The 12,756-nt window shown below is 39.7% G+C and overlaps 1 protein-coding gene and 1 pseudogene across 1 annotated transcript; both read right to left on the minus strand.

Annotated features, from left to right (window-relative positions):
* LOC118826312 overlaps positions 1 to 12,756 on the minus strand; it is a 545,149-nt pseudogene that overhangs the window by 186,487 nt on the left and 345,906 nt on the right.
* Positions 1,780 to 7,983, minus strand: LOC118826363 (gastrula zinc finger protein XlCGF7.1-like). The gene is made up of 2 exons (XM_036597324.1): positions 7,872 to 7,983; positions 1,780 to 4,164 (listed from the first exon to the last, which is right to left on the minus strand). Exon 2 carries the CDS (start codon positions 4,085 to 4,087, stop codon positions 3,290 to 3,292), a length of 798 nt encoding a protein of 265 aa, XP_036453217.1. The 5' UTR covers positions 4,088 to 4,164; positions 7,872 to 7,983; the 3' UTR covers positions 1,780 to 3,289.

The following is a 12,756-nucleotide window of genomic DNA, read 5'->3' on the forward strand; positions in this document are numbered from 1 at the left end:
GTCGCTGGTTCAATCCCCTGAGTCTACAGTACATGACTGATGTGCCCCTGAGCAGGCACCTAACTCCCAACTGCTCCCTGGGCGCTACAGATAGGGCTCCCCACCATTCTGGGCAAAGGTACTCATTGCCCCCTAGTGTGTGTCTTCACTAGTATGTATGTGTTATTTCACTGCACGGATGGGTTAAATGCAGAGGTGAAATTTCCCCATTGTGGGACTAATAAGGGTCACTTAATCTTAATCTGAAGAAGCTTCAGGTAAAAACACAGATCTACAACTGAGGCCAAAATTACATGATATACAGTCCCCAAGAGGAAAGTTGGTACATATAATTGATCAACAGAAAACAAAGAAAGTACAAAACATTGGTTATTATAACTGAGACAATAATAAACAAAAGTGATAATATATGTGCATAATAAATCAGTTTAGGAAACAAAGATAAAACCTGATGTGTAAGGAGTAGTTGATGTTGTTAGAACCCAGGACATTCCTTGCATGCACAAGAGAGAATGGAAGAAAGTTAACTATGAACTTATGAGTAATACACATGTAGCATAACACGAATCAACAACCAGGAAAACAAATACTTAAAACAGCATGAACAGTATTACAGAAATGGTTTTATTATAAATATATGTTCTGTGGTGTCAGAGCAGCTCAGAACAAATCACCAGCAAAGCAGGCAAAAACTTTTGATGACTAAGAGGGCTGGTCAATAGTGTCAGCCTTCAGAAGATTCTTTTTAATTTTGGTTCAGATACATCTGATCTGTGGCCATGTGACTTGAATAAGAACACTCAAATTGCAATTCTTGTGGGTTTAACATTGAGCATACACCATCATTCAGCATAGAAACTGGAAGTTTAAAGGAGGCAGAGGTACACCATATTGCCAAAAGTATTCACTCACCCATCCAAATCATTGAATTCAGGTGTTCCAATCACTTCCATTGCCATAGCCTAGGCCACGTAAAATGACAGCAGGTGAATGACAGGGTGAGCGGATGCTGAGGTTGTCAATTGCTACAGACCTCCAAACTTCATGTGGCCTTCAGATTAGCTCAAGAACAGCGTTGAGAGCTTAATGGAATGGAAGTTTCCAGGGCTGAGCAGCTCCATCCAAGCCTTACATCACCAAGCGCAATGCAAAACCTTGAATGCAGTGGTGTAAAGCACCGGCACTGGACTCTAGAGCGGTGGAGACGTGTTCTCTGGAGTGACGAATCACGCTTCACCGTCTGGCAATCCGATGGACGAGTCTGGGTTTGGCAGTTGCCAGGAGAACAGTACTTGTCTGACTACATTGTGCCAAGTGTAAAGTTTGGTGGAGGGGGGATTATGGTGTGGGGTTGTTTTTCAGGAGTTGGGCTTGGCCCCTTAGTTCCAGTGAAAGGAACTCTTAATGCTTCAGCACCAAGAGATTTTGGACAATTTCATGCTCCCAACTTTGTGGGAACAGTTTGGGGATGGCCCCTTCCTGTTCCAACATGACTACGCACCAAAGCACAAAGCAAGGTCCATAAAGACATGGATGAGCGAGTTCGGTGTGGAAGAACTTGACCGAGTCCTGACCTCAACCCAAAAGAACACCTACGGGATGAATTAGAGTGGAGACTGTGAGCCAGGCCTTCTCGTCGAACATCAGTGTCTGACCTCACAAATGCGCTTCAAGAACAATGGGCAAAAATTCCCATAAACACACTCCTAAACCTTGTGGAAAGCCTTCCTAGAAGAGTTGAAGTTGTTATAGCTTCAAAGGGTGGGCCGACATCATATTAAACCCTATGGATTAAGAATGGGATGTCACTCAAGTTCATGTGGGTGTGAAGGCAGACAAGCAAATACTTTTGGCAATAGCGTATGTGCATCCATCAACAAGCATGTTCCACAAAATCTATGTGCTAGTAATCCAAAGACTCAAAATGTGAAATCCAAACAAAGTAGAGAAAAACAGTAAAACAAACAAAAAAAAGCAGCACTGGAAAGAAATAACTGGTGCTCATTGTACTCTGGTACAATGGAAGGTGATCCAAATCCAAATTAAAATTTTATTTATTTATTTAAAATCTATTTATCCATTCTTTTTTTCAAAATAGAACATTGTATAATTCATGAATGTCGTACTTTTAGGATCATCTATCTGGTCACAAACTGGCTGTTTTAAGTGGAAAAATATGGTGAAAAGATTCATCTATAGCACTGGCTGAGGTTTCAGGCCATTAACACTGGGTGTTACACTGGGTGTTACACTGGGTGTTTTAGTATAAGCCACAGGTCATCTACTGTAGACAGTTTACTTTGTTTCTTTTTTTTTGGATTTAATTTTCCTGATAAGATGTATATTATTAATGCATTCTTACCAAGTACAATTATGAACGTGCTTGTGTTCAAACTTGGTGTTCGTTATGGACAATCCATGACTAGCACAGGAATCCAAAAACAATTCACCATTCAAGTTTAGATCAGGCAGGCCCTGATCCCTATCACCCCCTCCATGTTTCCTAGTCACTGCAAACATCAGCATCATCTCCTATCAAGACTACGGAGTCTTTAGATGGGGCTCTTTCCAGAACCCACCCACTCACTCCAAGAAGGCTGAATACTCCAAACTACTAGGATCCAGTTATTTGGTGCATAAGCACACACAGTCAGAGATTTCTTCCTTGCAATTTTACTTCACATTGACGCGACCCTCTCGTCCACCAGGACAAACTCCTACTGCACAGCAGCCAGCTGGGGGCTTGTGAGTATCCCCACACTCGCTCAGTGCCTCTCATCCTGTGCAACTCCTGAGTAGGAGAGGGACCATCCCCTATCAAGGAGTTTGGTTTCAGAGCCAACACTGTGGGTGGAGATGAGCCCAGCTATATCTAGTGGGTACCTCTGATCTTTCTGCACAAGCTCTGGCCCCTCCCCCAGTGAGGGTACATTCCATGTGCCAAGGTCCAGTTTCCAGTGCAGGGGTCCATGCTGCCATTTCCTACTGCCTATATGGCACTGCACAGGTCCCCCATGCTGGACCTTTTGGGTGGTGGCTCCTTGTGGTCACCACATGTTGCCTTTTTGAGCTGAGCCTGGACAGGTGACATGGGCTCCATGGCCAACAGGTGCTTGCCAAGGAATACTAACCCTAGCCTTTCTCCAGGGGTAGGTCCCAGTAACTCTCTCCTGGGAAGGGTACAGTCTGTCCCTTAATCATAGAGGATTTAAAAGCATCAAATCATGCATGTGTCTTAAAATTTGAAAGTCTGAAGCTCTTCCCACACTGAGCAATAATACAGTTTCTTTCAGGAGTGAATCCGTTGGTGACTCTTAAGGGCACCACTTTCTCTAAAACTTTTCCCACATTCAGAGCAGTAATACGGTTTCTCTCCAGTGTGAATGCGCTGGTGTCTTTGAAGATTACACTTTACAGCAAAACTCTTCCCACAGTCTGAGCACTGATATGGTTTCTCTCCTGTGTGAATGCGCTGGTGTATTTGGAGATTGAACTGTGCAGTAAAACTCTTGCCACACCCTAAGCAGTAATACGGTTGCTCTCCTGTGTGAATGCGCTGGTGTGTTTGGAGACTACGCTGTTGACTAAAACTCCTACCACATTCTGAGCAGTGATATGGTTTCTCTCCTGTGTGAATACGTTGGTGTTTTCTGAGGTCACCACTTTGTCTAAAACTCTTCCCACACTCTGAGCAGTGATATGGTTTCTCTCCTGTGTGAATGCGCTGGTGTATTTGGAGATTGCTCTGTGTAGTAAAACGGTTTCCACACTCCGAGCAGTGATACGGTTTCTCTCCTGTGTGAATGCGTTGGTGTGTTTGGAGACTACGCTGTGCAGTAAAACTCTTCCCACACTCTGAGCAGTGATACGGTTTCTCTCCTGTGTGAATGCGCTGGTGTCTTTGGAGATGACTCTGTGCAGTAAAACTCTTCCCACACTCTGAGCAGTAGTGAGTTCTTTTTTTGCCTGTAATCTTTTGTGTTGGTCTGCAAGGTGTGCTCATGTGAAGATCAGCAACAGAAGATGTTTTCTGAGTACCGGAACGTCTGGACACCATATTCTCACATTCAGCTGTTCTTAATTTCATCAGTTTCTTGATACGTTGGTGGATGTTACTTAGACATTTGCAGGAAAGCACTTGCTCATTTGGAGCAGGAGATCATTCTAGAGGAATAAAAAAAAAAGACACTAGTTGATCAGAAATTATAGCAGATAATGAAAAAATTGAAATATATTTGTGTACAAAACATTTTACAGAGATAGTAAGTTATAGAAGACATAACCTAAGTATAGTGAATTTTTTTTATCAAATTATGTATCCAGTATTTTTATTTTTATTATTATTATTATTATTATTATTATTATTATTATTATTGATAAGGTGCTTCTAAAGGCACAAAATGAGTCACTCTTGTCTCTCTGCAGGACATCATTATTAGCTACATTCACCAAGGCATTATAGTATGTATGGTAATGACAACGGTGTGAAACATGTAATCTCTTGGCCCCTAACCTTGATCTAAATGGCCAGAGTTCAAAGAAATCTACATTATTCGACAGAGCACAGGAGGCATCCTCAGATGTTGATGACAAAAATCTAAGTTTGCACTGTTCAAGGCAGTCAAAGCTGCTTAATACAAATACAGAGATACAAATACAATTATTCTCAAATTAAATGTTCCTCCACTTGGAGGCAACTCCAGACATTTACTAAGTTAAAGCCACCAATATTGCAGCTACACCAAACCAGCTGAACAACGTTTATTCAAAATGGAAAAAAAAAAACCTTCCCCCCGCAGGTACATCACCTGGGAGCATCTTACTTACTTGCCTTACTACCCCACTTATTTGACTGTTACCTCACTTATCCCTTTCTTTGCCAATATACACCCTTTAACTGCTACTGCATGCAACATTTTAACTTAAGACATATACTATACACAATGTAAGGTTTAGACATATTAACTGTGTGTATGAGTCAGTGATGGTAGGAATGCATGTTTTGTTTTATTTGCTACATGTAAATATTTGTCTGATACTGTGCACTGTTAGCTCCTGTAACCAAAACCTAATTCCTTGTATGCGTAAACATGCCTGGTCATTAATGCTTGATTCTGATATTTCTAAAAGGCACTTACATTTCATCTACATTTAGTTTACATTTCATCTACGTTCCATTTACAGTTCATGTTTAGTGGCTTGTTTGCATCTACTCGTTACTATGGCCATTTATTAATTATAAAACGAGGAACTTCTCAAAAAATTTGTTTTTTAACACAAGTTCTCTTTTTATAATTAGTGCTCCCAGCAGAGCCACATGATATGAAGTATCTTATGGTAAGATGTGGTAACTGTCAACCACTAGTGGCTTATATACTTTTTTCAATCAAATACATGTGTGGATTTAGTGGTGAAGTTTCGATGAGTGAAGGTAGTACTGTCCCCTCAGTAATTTGTTTTGCCCTTGTGTCCAACTGATCCTGTCACATGGACTGACTTCCAAAGGTTTGTACGTCAGTTTGGAAACATGTCAATCTACACATCCTTTCATGTCAAGATTTCATTTTATAAATCAGTACTTTTACATGAATTTTAAATGTAAAACCATTTTAAGATTAAATCTATGTTTGAATAATAAATATATATAAACATGGCTCCTGGTCTCTTTACTCCTCTCCTCTATCTGTTCTCTTTTCCACAGTGTGATGTATCACTTGTTTTAAGACCTCTGTCATCAAACCAATTCATAAAAAGTAGATGATCTCCTGCCTGGATGCCTACAGAGCAGTTGCTCTGAACTCTGTAGTTATAAAGTGCTTCAGACGCTCATAGTACAGTGCATTACAACCTTGACCAACACTCTCCACTCGTGTCTGGCCTCATCTCAAAACAATGATGATTCCACATACGAATCTGGGATCATAATGAAGCTTTAACACTCTGGAGTCGAACAAACAAAACCTGTTACCATGAAAAATAATGTGGTTAATCAGCGCAATCTGACACTTAAAATATGATGCAAATCTAGCCTTCAAGTGAATTATTTCTTGGACCGAATTTATTTAATGTTCTTACTTCTGGGCTGCCATATTCAAATATGGATAAACTCTTACATTTTAAATAACAGTTCCTTTACCCGGTGGAGGCTCCAGATCATTACTAACTACTAGCCAAAAGCCTCAGATGTTGCAAACCAGCTGAATATCTTTTACTTAAGAGAAGAAAAAGATGTTCTGCCTCCCTCCTGCTGAACTAGGCAGTCTACAACACCCTGTCTGCAGCCTCTTCACACCTCATCTCTGTCAGAAATTAAGGTATAATTTTCTTATAATGAATTCACCTTTCAGGAATGTGAAAGCAGTGTGAACTATGCTCAGAGAGATATATGGAACAGTGTTCTTCAAACTTGACAGCACCCTGTCTGCAGACTATTCACACCTCATCTCTGTCAGTTCTCACCTGTAAAGACCCTACGACCCCCCTCCTTACCATCCTCCCCTGTCATAAGCACTGAACACCAGGTGAAAAGACTAGATTGTGGCTGGCCCTGGTGATGTCTCACCTGCAAAAAAGTGGGTGACCATGACCCTCTTGGCCTCAGAACTAGTGCTTCACATGGCTACATGACCTATCCTTCAGACACAGACACACCACAACAGCTATGAAAAAAGCCAAACAGTCTCTGCATTTCTTGAGATGGTTAAAGTGAAACTGGGATGCCTAAAACACTGCTGGTTCAGTTTAGACAGTCATTATCAAAAATAAAATAAGCTCACCAAGCATAAGTTACAGTGAACTGTGTGATGTGAAAAGAAAGCCACTGGCTACTGGTTCTCCGCCCTCAACAACCAGTATTCATCTAGGATGTGTAAGAAATTGGATCCATTGATATAATCTATGGTCTCACTGAACTGAAGCTGTGGATGTTTCATATTTAAAGTTGGCAATTAAACCAGCATCACCTTCTGGAGGGGAAATGTAGATATTTGAAGTAAAATATGTAGTTTAACATAAAATCTAGTTTTAAGTGGTGCAACATTTGGATTTAGCAACATGAAACCTAACACTTTACTCACCTGCATCTGAAATTACATACAGGGTTCACCCAAGAGAACTTAACCAGAGCCCCCCACCACCCAAACTTAATCAGGATCCCTATACAAATTTAACAGCAACCCCCTAAACTGAACATCAAACTCACACCAACCAACCCCCCCTCACCCAAATTAACCCGCCACCCCCTTTTTTTTTAACCTTGACAACACCCTGCCTGCAGCCTCTTCACATCTCATCTCTGTCAGCACTCACCTTCTAAAGACCTGTGAGCCCCTCCCCACCTCCCTACCTCCCTCTCCCATCACCACAACACTCAGACCTTTAGGTAATTTGCTAAACAGTTATTAGATTATTACTTCACTTCAAAATGTCCAAGCTTTAAAATTTCTACAAGAAGATGAACAAAATTAAGAAAGAGTAAATAAATGTTGTTTTGTCACTTAAAAACAGTTAAAAAAAATAATAAAAATAAAAAACAGGAATAGTAGTTACACCACCTGTCTAGCAGGAGAATCAGTAAACAGAATCCTAGAACCAATCCGAACTTACTCAGTATTTGGTCTTATTTTCAGGGTTGAAACAACAAGCATACATGAATTAGATATAAAGTAGCAAAACAGTCACTGAACCTACCATTTCTGACCAAACGCATTTAGTATATTTTTTCTAAAAACACTCTACATCTTTCAGCATTTATCAGCCAACTCAGCCCAGCAGACACACAGGAGTTAACAGACTATGAACCCGCTTTTAGAGCAGTTTTACACACTTTCAGTGCAGATTTAGTAAACCACACAGATGCAGAGAGCGCTCACCTCGCAGGAGAATCAGTAAACAATTAAACTGGAGTCTATCAGACCTCGCGCGCGCGCTAAAACCAATCCGAGCCACGTGCTCTCCTGCCCATACCTTTCTATAGAACCTCTCTGCTTTGGCCGTAAAGCAGCTACTACGACCAGAAACTGCGTCAGCAGAAAGTGGAACTGCCGCAAATGTCTTAAAGAACTAGCGCCTATTTAATGAACATCACTAAGACTGACTAAATTACAGCTGTATTACATAAATAAACAGCTCTTTACCTTCAACAGATCAGCTCCTGTTTCTCTCTATCTCTGTAAGAGTGAGTTATAAACAGTGTAAACAGAGTGAAAAAGAGATAAACAGCTCTTTACCTTCAGCAGATCAGCTCCTGTTTCTCTCTATTTCTGTAAGAGTGAGTTATAAACACAGTGTAAACAGAGTGAAAAAGAGATAAACAGCTCTTTACCTTCAGCAGATCAGCTCCTGTTTCTCTCTATCTCTGTAAGAGTGAGTTATAAACAGTGTAAACAGAGTGAAAAAGAGATAAACAGCTCTTTACCTTCAGCAGATTAGCTCCTCTTTCTCTCTATTTCTGTAAGAGTGAGTTATAAACAGTGTAAACAGAGTGAAAAAGAGATAAACAGCTCTTTACCTTTGTTAGGTTACCTATAATGAATATGCAATTTCTTTGAATGCTGCTCAAGTGTGACATAATCCTTTGGAGATTCTGGGTGTGGTTACACTTAAGTAAAAGAAGCATGCAGTTTCACATATAAAACATTATTGTTTCCATAGTGACTATTACAAATGACTATGGAGCTTACAGATCATTATCCCTTAACGTATACCATGATAATGGTTACATACAATAAGTTGAATTCCTGAACCATTCTAGTCACATAAGAAGTAGGAACTACTTAGACAAAAGAATTAAATTGTTAAGACAATTTCGAGGTTATACGTCACACTACTATTTCTAAACAATGCTTACACGAATGGTTACATAATAACTCTAAATAACTAATAAACTCTAATAACTAATAAAATAAGTGAGTACATAATCATCAATAAATCTGTAGATATGTTGGCAGAAACTCTATGATTAAAGTATACATAGTCACACAAGCTACAAACTTTAGAATCCTACTTCTAATAACACTACAAGAAGACTTGCAATAAAAGCAGATCTATAAGATTAACGGAAACATATGGGTTGCTTCTCAAACAAAAGAAATGAAAAATTATATAATGGGTGAAATGAACATAGTTGTGAATGATCAAAGATCAATACAATAACCTAGATCAGTGAAGAAGGGTTACAATTCAAGAATCAAAGTAACTACTAGAATATAAAAGAATATAGTGTAGAAACTTTGGTATTAATTCCCTTCGGCAGGGATTAATCAATTCACTGACAAGGCAACATGTTAACAGTAACAGAGGTGTACTTCACAGTTTGATAAAGGAAAGGCATTTGATTGATACTTGATTAAAGATCACATTGTGGATACTTTGCCAGAAAGCAGGGCTCTCAGGAGCCTAGCCTCTGCACAGACCCCAAATTTATGATACTGAAGGAATGCACTTAAGAGTATCTGGCCACACCGAGGGGTCTGCTCAGGGATTCGTGAGGTCTCAAAACTCCCCTCACCCAGAGTTGATTGGTGGGCCATCTTTGGCCTTTGTTTTAGGTTTGATTTCTCTCTTTGTGGGGGAAGGTGAGATGTATGGGTGTGAGTGAGAGGGAAAAGAATTTTCAAAAGTCACAATTTATAAGTATCCCAAAATTTACTTCAGTGATGTCCAAATGTCTGTTCAGGATTGACGTTCCATTATGTTGCCCTTGAACTGTATCTTCAGACTTCTTCAGAGTCTTCAGACCTCTGGGTCAAGTAGGTCTGTTCTGAGGTGAGCCACCCCCCCTCCCCACTTCTGCACCAGGTTGCCAAAGCGGGTGGGGGGGGGGTAAATGGGGGTTGTGAGACGTGCAAAGCACGCTACAAAAGGATGTAAAAAAAGGACAACATAAAACAGGGATACAAATAATGTGGTTGGGGTAAGGTTAATTTGAATAACATAAAAAAATGGATTATTGTGACTGGAAGTGGAATTTAGCTAGTCTTTTGAAGGAATTCCAAGTTCTCAAATTGGGTGAAAGACAGTTGCAGATACAAGGCCCTCTGTGTGAAATTGTAAATTGTTAGTGGCATTCTGAAGAAAGCAGGATGTATGTTGTTGGAAGAGGTGGGTAATCCAGGTCCAAAAAGTAAAAATCCTCCCCAGGATTTTCTTCCAACTGCTTGACTTCTTGAATTTGCTCAAACCAGCAGCAAAGGTGTTCAGGCAGTTGGAACAAAATCAGGGGGAGGTTTTACTTTTTGGACCTGGATTACCCACCTCTAGTTGTTGGAAGATCTGGTGGAATAGTAATGGATTTCAGAGTTATATTGTAAAATATATTTGAAACAGTCTGGGAGAATGTTTTGTTTAAATAAAAGAATAATTTGGCTGATTTGAAAAAGGTTAATTTCATACACATTAAGAATTTTTAAGTTCAAAATCACCCAGAACCTGCACAACATGAAAAATATTACCACAGCGTGATCTTTCTAGCTGAGTTTCTCTTAATAAGTACACCAAGACATTTTGTACAGTCGACATGGGGCATATTGTTGTTGGACATATGTTCTGACAGGAGAATATCAATTCCTTTTTTGTTTCTTGGAGTAAAGGACATGTAAGAGCTCTTTTCTTGATGCTGACAGATCTGAAGCATTTCTTCAAATTTTAGCTCATCAAGCCCTGCCTTTGGGCTTGAGGTTATTTACTATGTCTCTCACCTCTTCTAATGTAGACTTTCCCATAATGCCTTATTTCACCAATTTTACTGGTAAAAGTACATTAAGGCTGCATCCAAATAGTTGAATGAGACATCTTTTTTTTCCACTTACCTTGGTTTTATCACATCAGCTCTGCTGATATATTGAGTGAGGCCAGAGGAGACAGACCAATGGAAACAAAGAGGAAAGGAAGATGTGAGTGAGTGTGAACTGCTGCTGAGGAAGAATGATGGAACAAGGTGTCTCGAGTTTACAGGATAAAGTTTTCAGTCCAGTAGAGAAAATCTCCACTCTTGAATCCTGCAGGTTATTGTTCCTGAGGTCCAGCTCTTTCTGGGAGGACACTGCTGATTGTAGACCTGATCCCAATTTTCACAAGCTTTTCCCCACAAGAACACAGAGAGATAAACTGCCAAGAAACAGAAATTATAGCAGATTATACAACAAGAAATCTATGATCTAGTTTACATCCACATTTGTTCCACTCAATTGAGACCATGTCTGTTCCACAAATAAAAAAATAGTTCAGAAAACCTTGAAAGGTTTGTTCTTCTAATCTAATCAACATCAGCCTAGTTTTATCAATGTGCAGTTCAATGTGCAGGCTTCATTCCTGCACCAACTGGTGGCTGATGTCAATAAGGCTGCGAAATAAAGGAGAATTTAGACTTGAACCATTAAGCCATCCTACTTCAACTCGGAGCAGATGTGGAAGATGTGAACAATGTTAACCATGTTAAACCATATTAATGGTAATGTTTTAGCCACAACTTTAACAACTGCTGGCTTCACCAAAACATTTACTCTAGAGACAGATGCTAGTCATCATTCTAATATAATAAGGCCAGTAGCCTACACTAGTCACTTAATGAGGAGATCTGACCACACAATATGGAGAATAATAGCTTCATGAAGTTTGAGTCATAAGTCCTGATAAATGACATGTTCTTGTCTATTATTACTGTGGACTGTCATTTCATTTATTTTGTGATTGGATTTTGCATGTTGGATCTGATGATGTAATCTGTGAGTGCTGTTACATTTTGAGGCATGATTCCATAATGGCAATTAATGTGTTCTTATTCCCTTCTTAAGATAGATCACTTTATTAATCCCAGAGGGAAATTCTTCTATTGCAGCAGTACAAAGCATAGTAGTACTAATTATACATAGTAGTAATAATTAATTCGAACGAACGTATTTGTGATCACGATTTTCTCTCTCGTTTTCTCTTGGTCATGTTTTGTTTTTAACTGAACTCTTGTTGTTTGTGTTTTGATAACAGTTCCCTGAGACCGTCTGACAGGTTTTGATGTGTTAGATTGATGAGATAATGAACAGAGATGCTCATCAGGTCTGATTTTGATTTGGGGGGTTATGAGGAAACTGCAGCTCCTCTTCACAGCGAACGGCCCATGGTGTTTCTGCTTCCAGTCAAGCTGCGGTGTTAGGGAACCATCACACAATTACCGGACGAAATGATCAGCGTTTCAACATCCTTACATTAACATATCTACATTAAACTCTCTCGCCATTTGACCTTATCCCACATGAATGTGTCTGTGTGTGTTTAATTTGAGTTTGTTGAAACGTTGACGCTGAGCATTTCCTCCTGTAATTGTGTAATGATCTCTAACACTGCAGCTTGTCGCGGGAGCAGAAACAGCGCTAAGCGTCTCTATCTCTGTTAAATATGATCATTAGACAGTGCAGTTTAGTGAAGATTGTGGTTGTAGTTTGTTGTCTTCCTTCATTTCACCACCCAACTGCAGCTGCACTGATGAATCTGAGGGCCGTTCGCTGTGAAGAGGAGCTGCAGTTTCCTCATAACACCCCAAATCAAACTCAGACCTGATGAGCATCTCTGTTCATTATCTTATCAATCTAACTCATCAAAACAAATCAGACAGTGTCAGGGAGCATTTAGTTACTTCTGCACCGGACAAAAAACATGACCTGTATCTACAAAAGGCAACATTTTCTACAATTAAATCACGAAAAAACTGAATTACTGATTGTTGGTACAGAAACTCAGAGAAAACTGATTTTTGAGAAACTT

This window comes from Colossoma macropomum, unplaced genomic scaffold (assembly GCF_904425465.1).
Source record: "Colossoma macropomum unplaced genomic scaffold, Colossoma_macropomum, whole genome shotgun sequence".
Taxonomy (NCBI): Eukaryota; Metazoa; Chordata; class Actinopteri; order Characiformes; family Serrasalmidae; genus Colossoma; species Colossoma macropomum.

Coding starts and splice junctions, on each gene's coding strand:
- LOC118826363 (XM_036597324.1), bottom strand. CDS start 4,087: ATGAAATTAAGAACAGCTGAATGTGAGAATATGGTGTCCAGACGTTCC.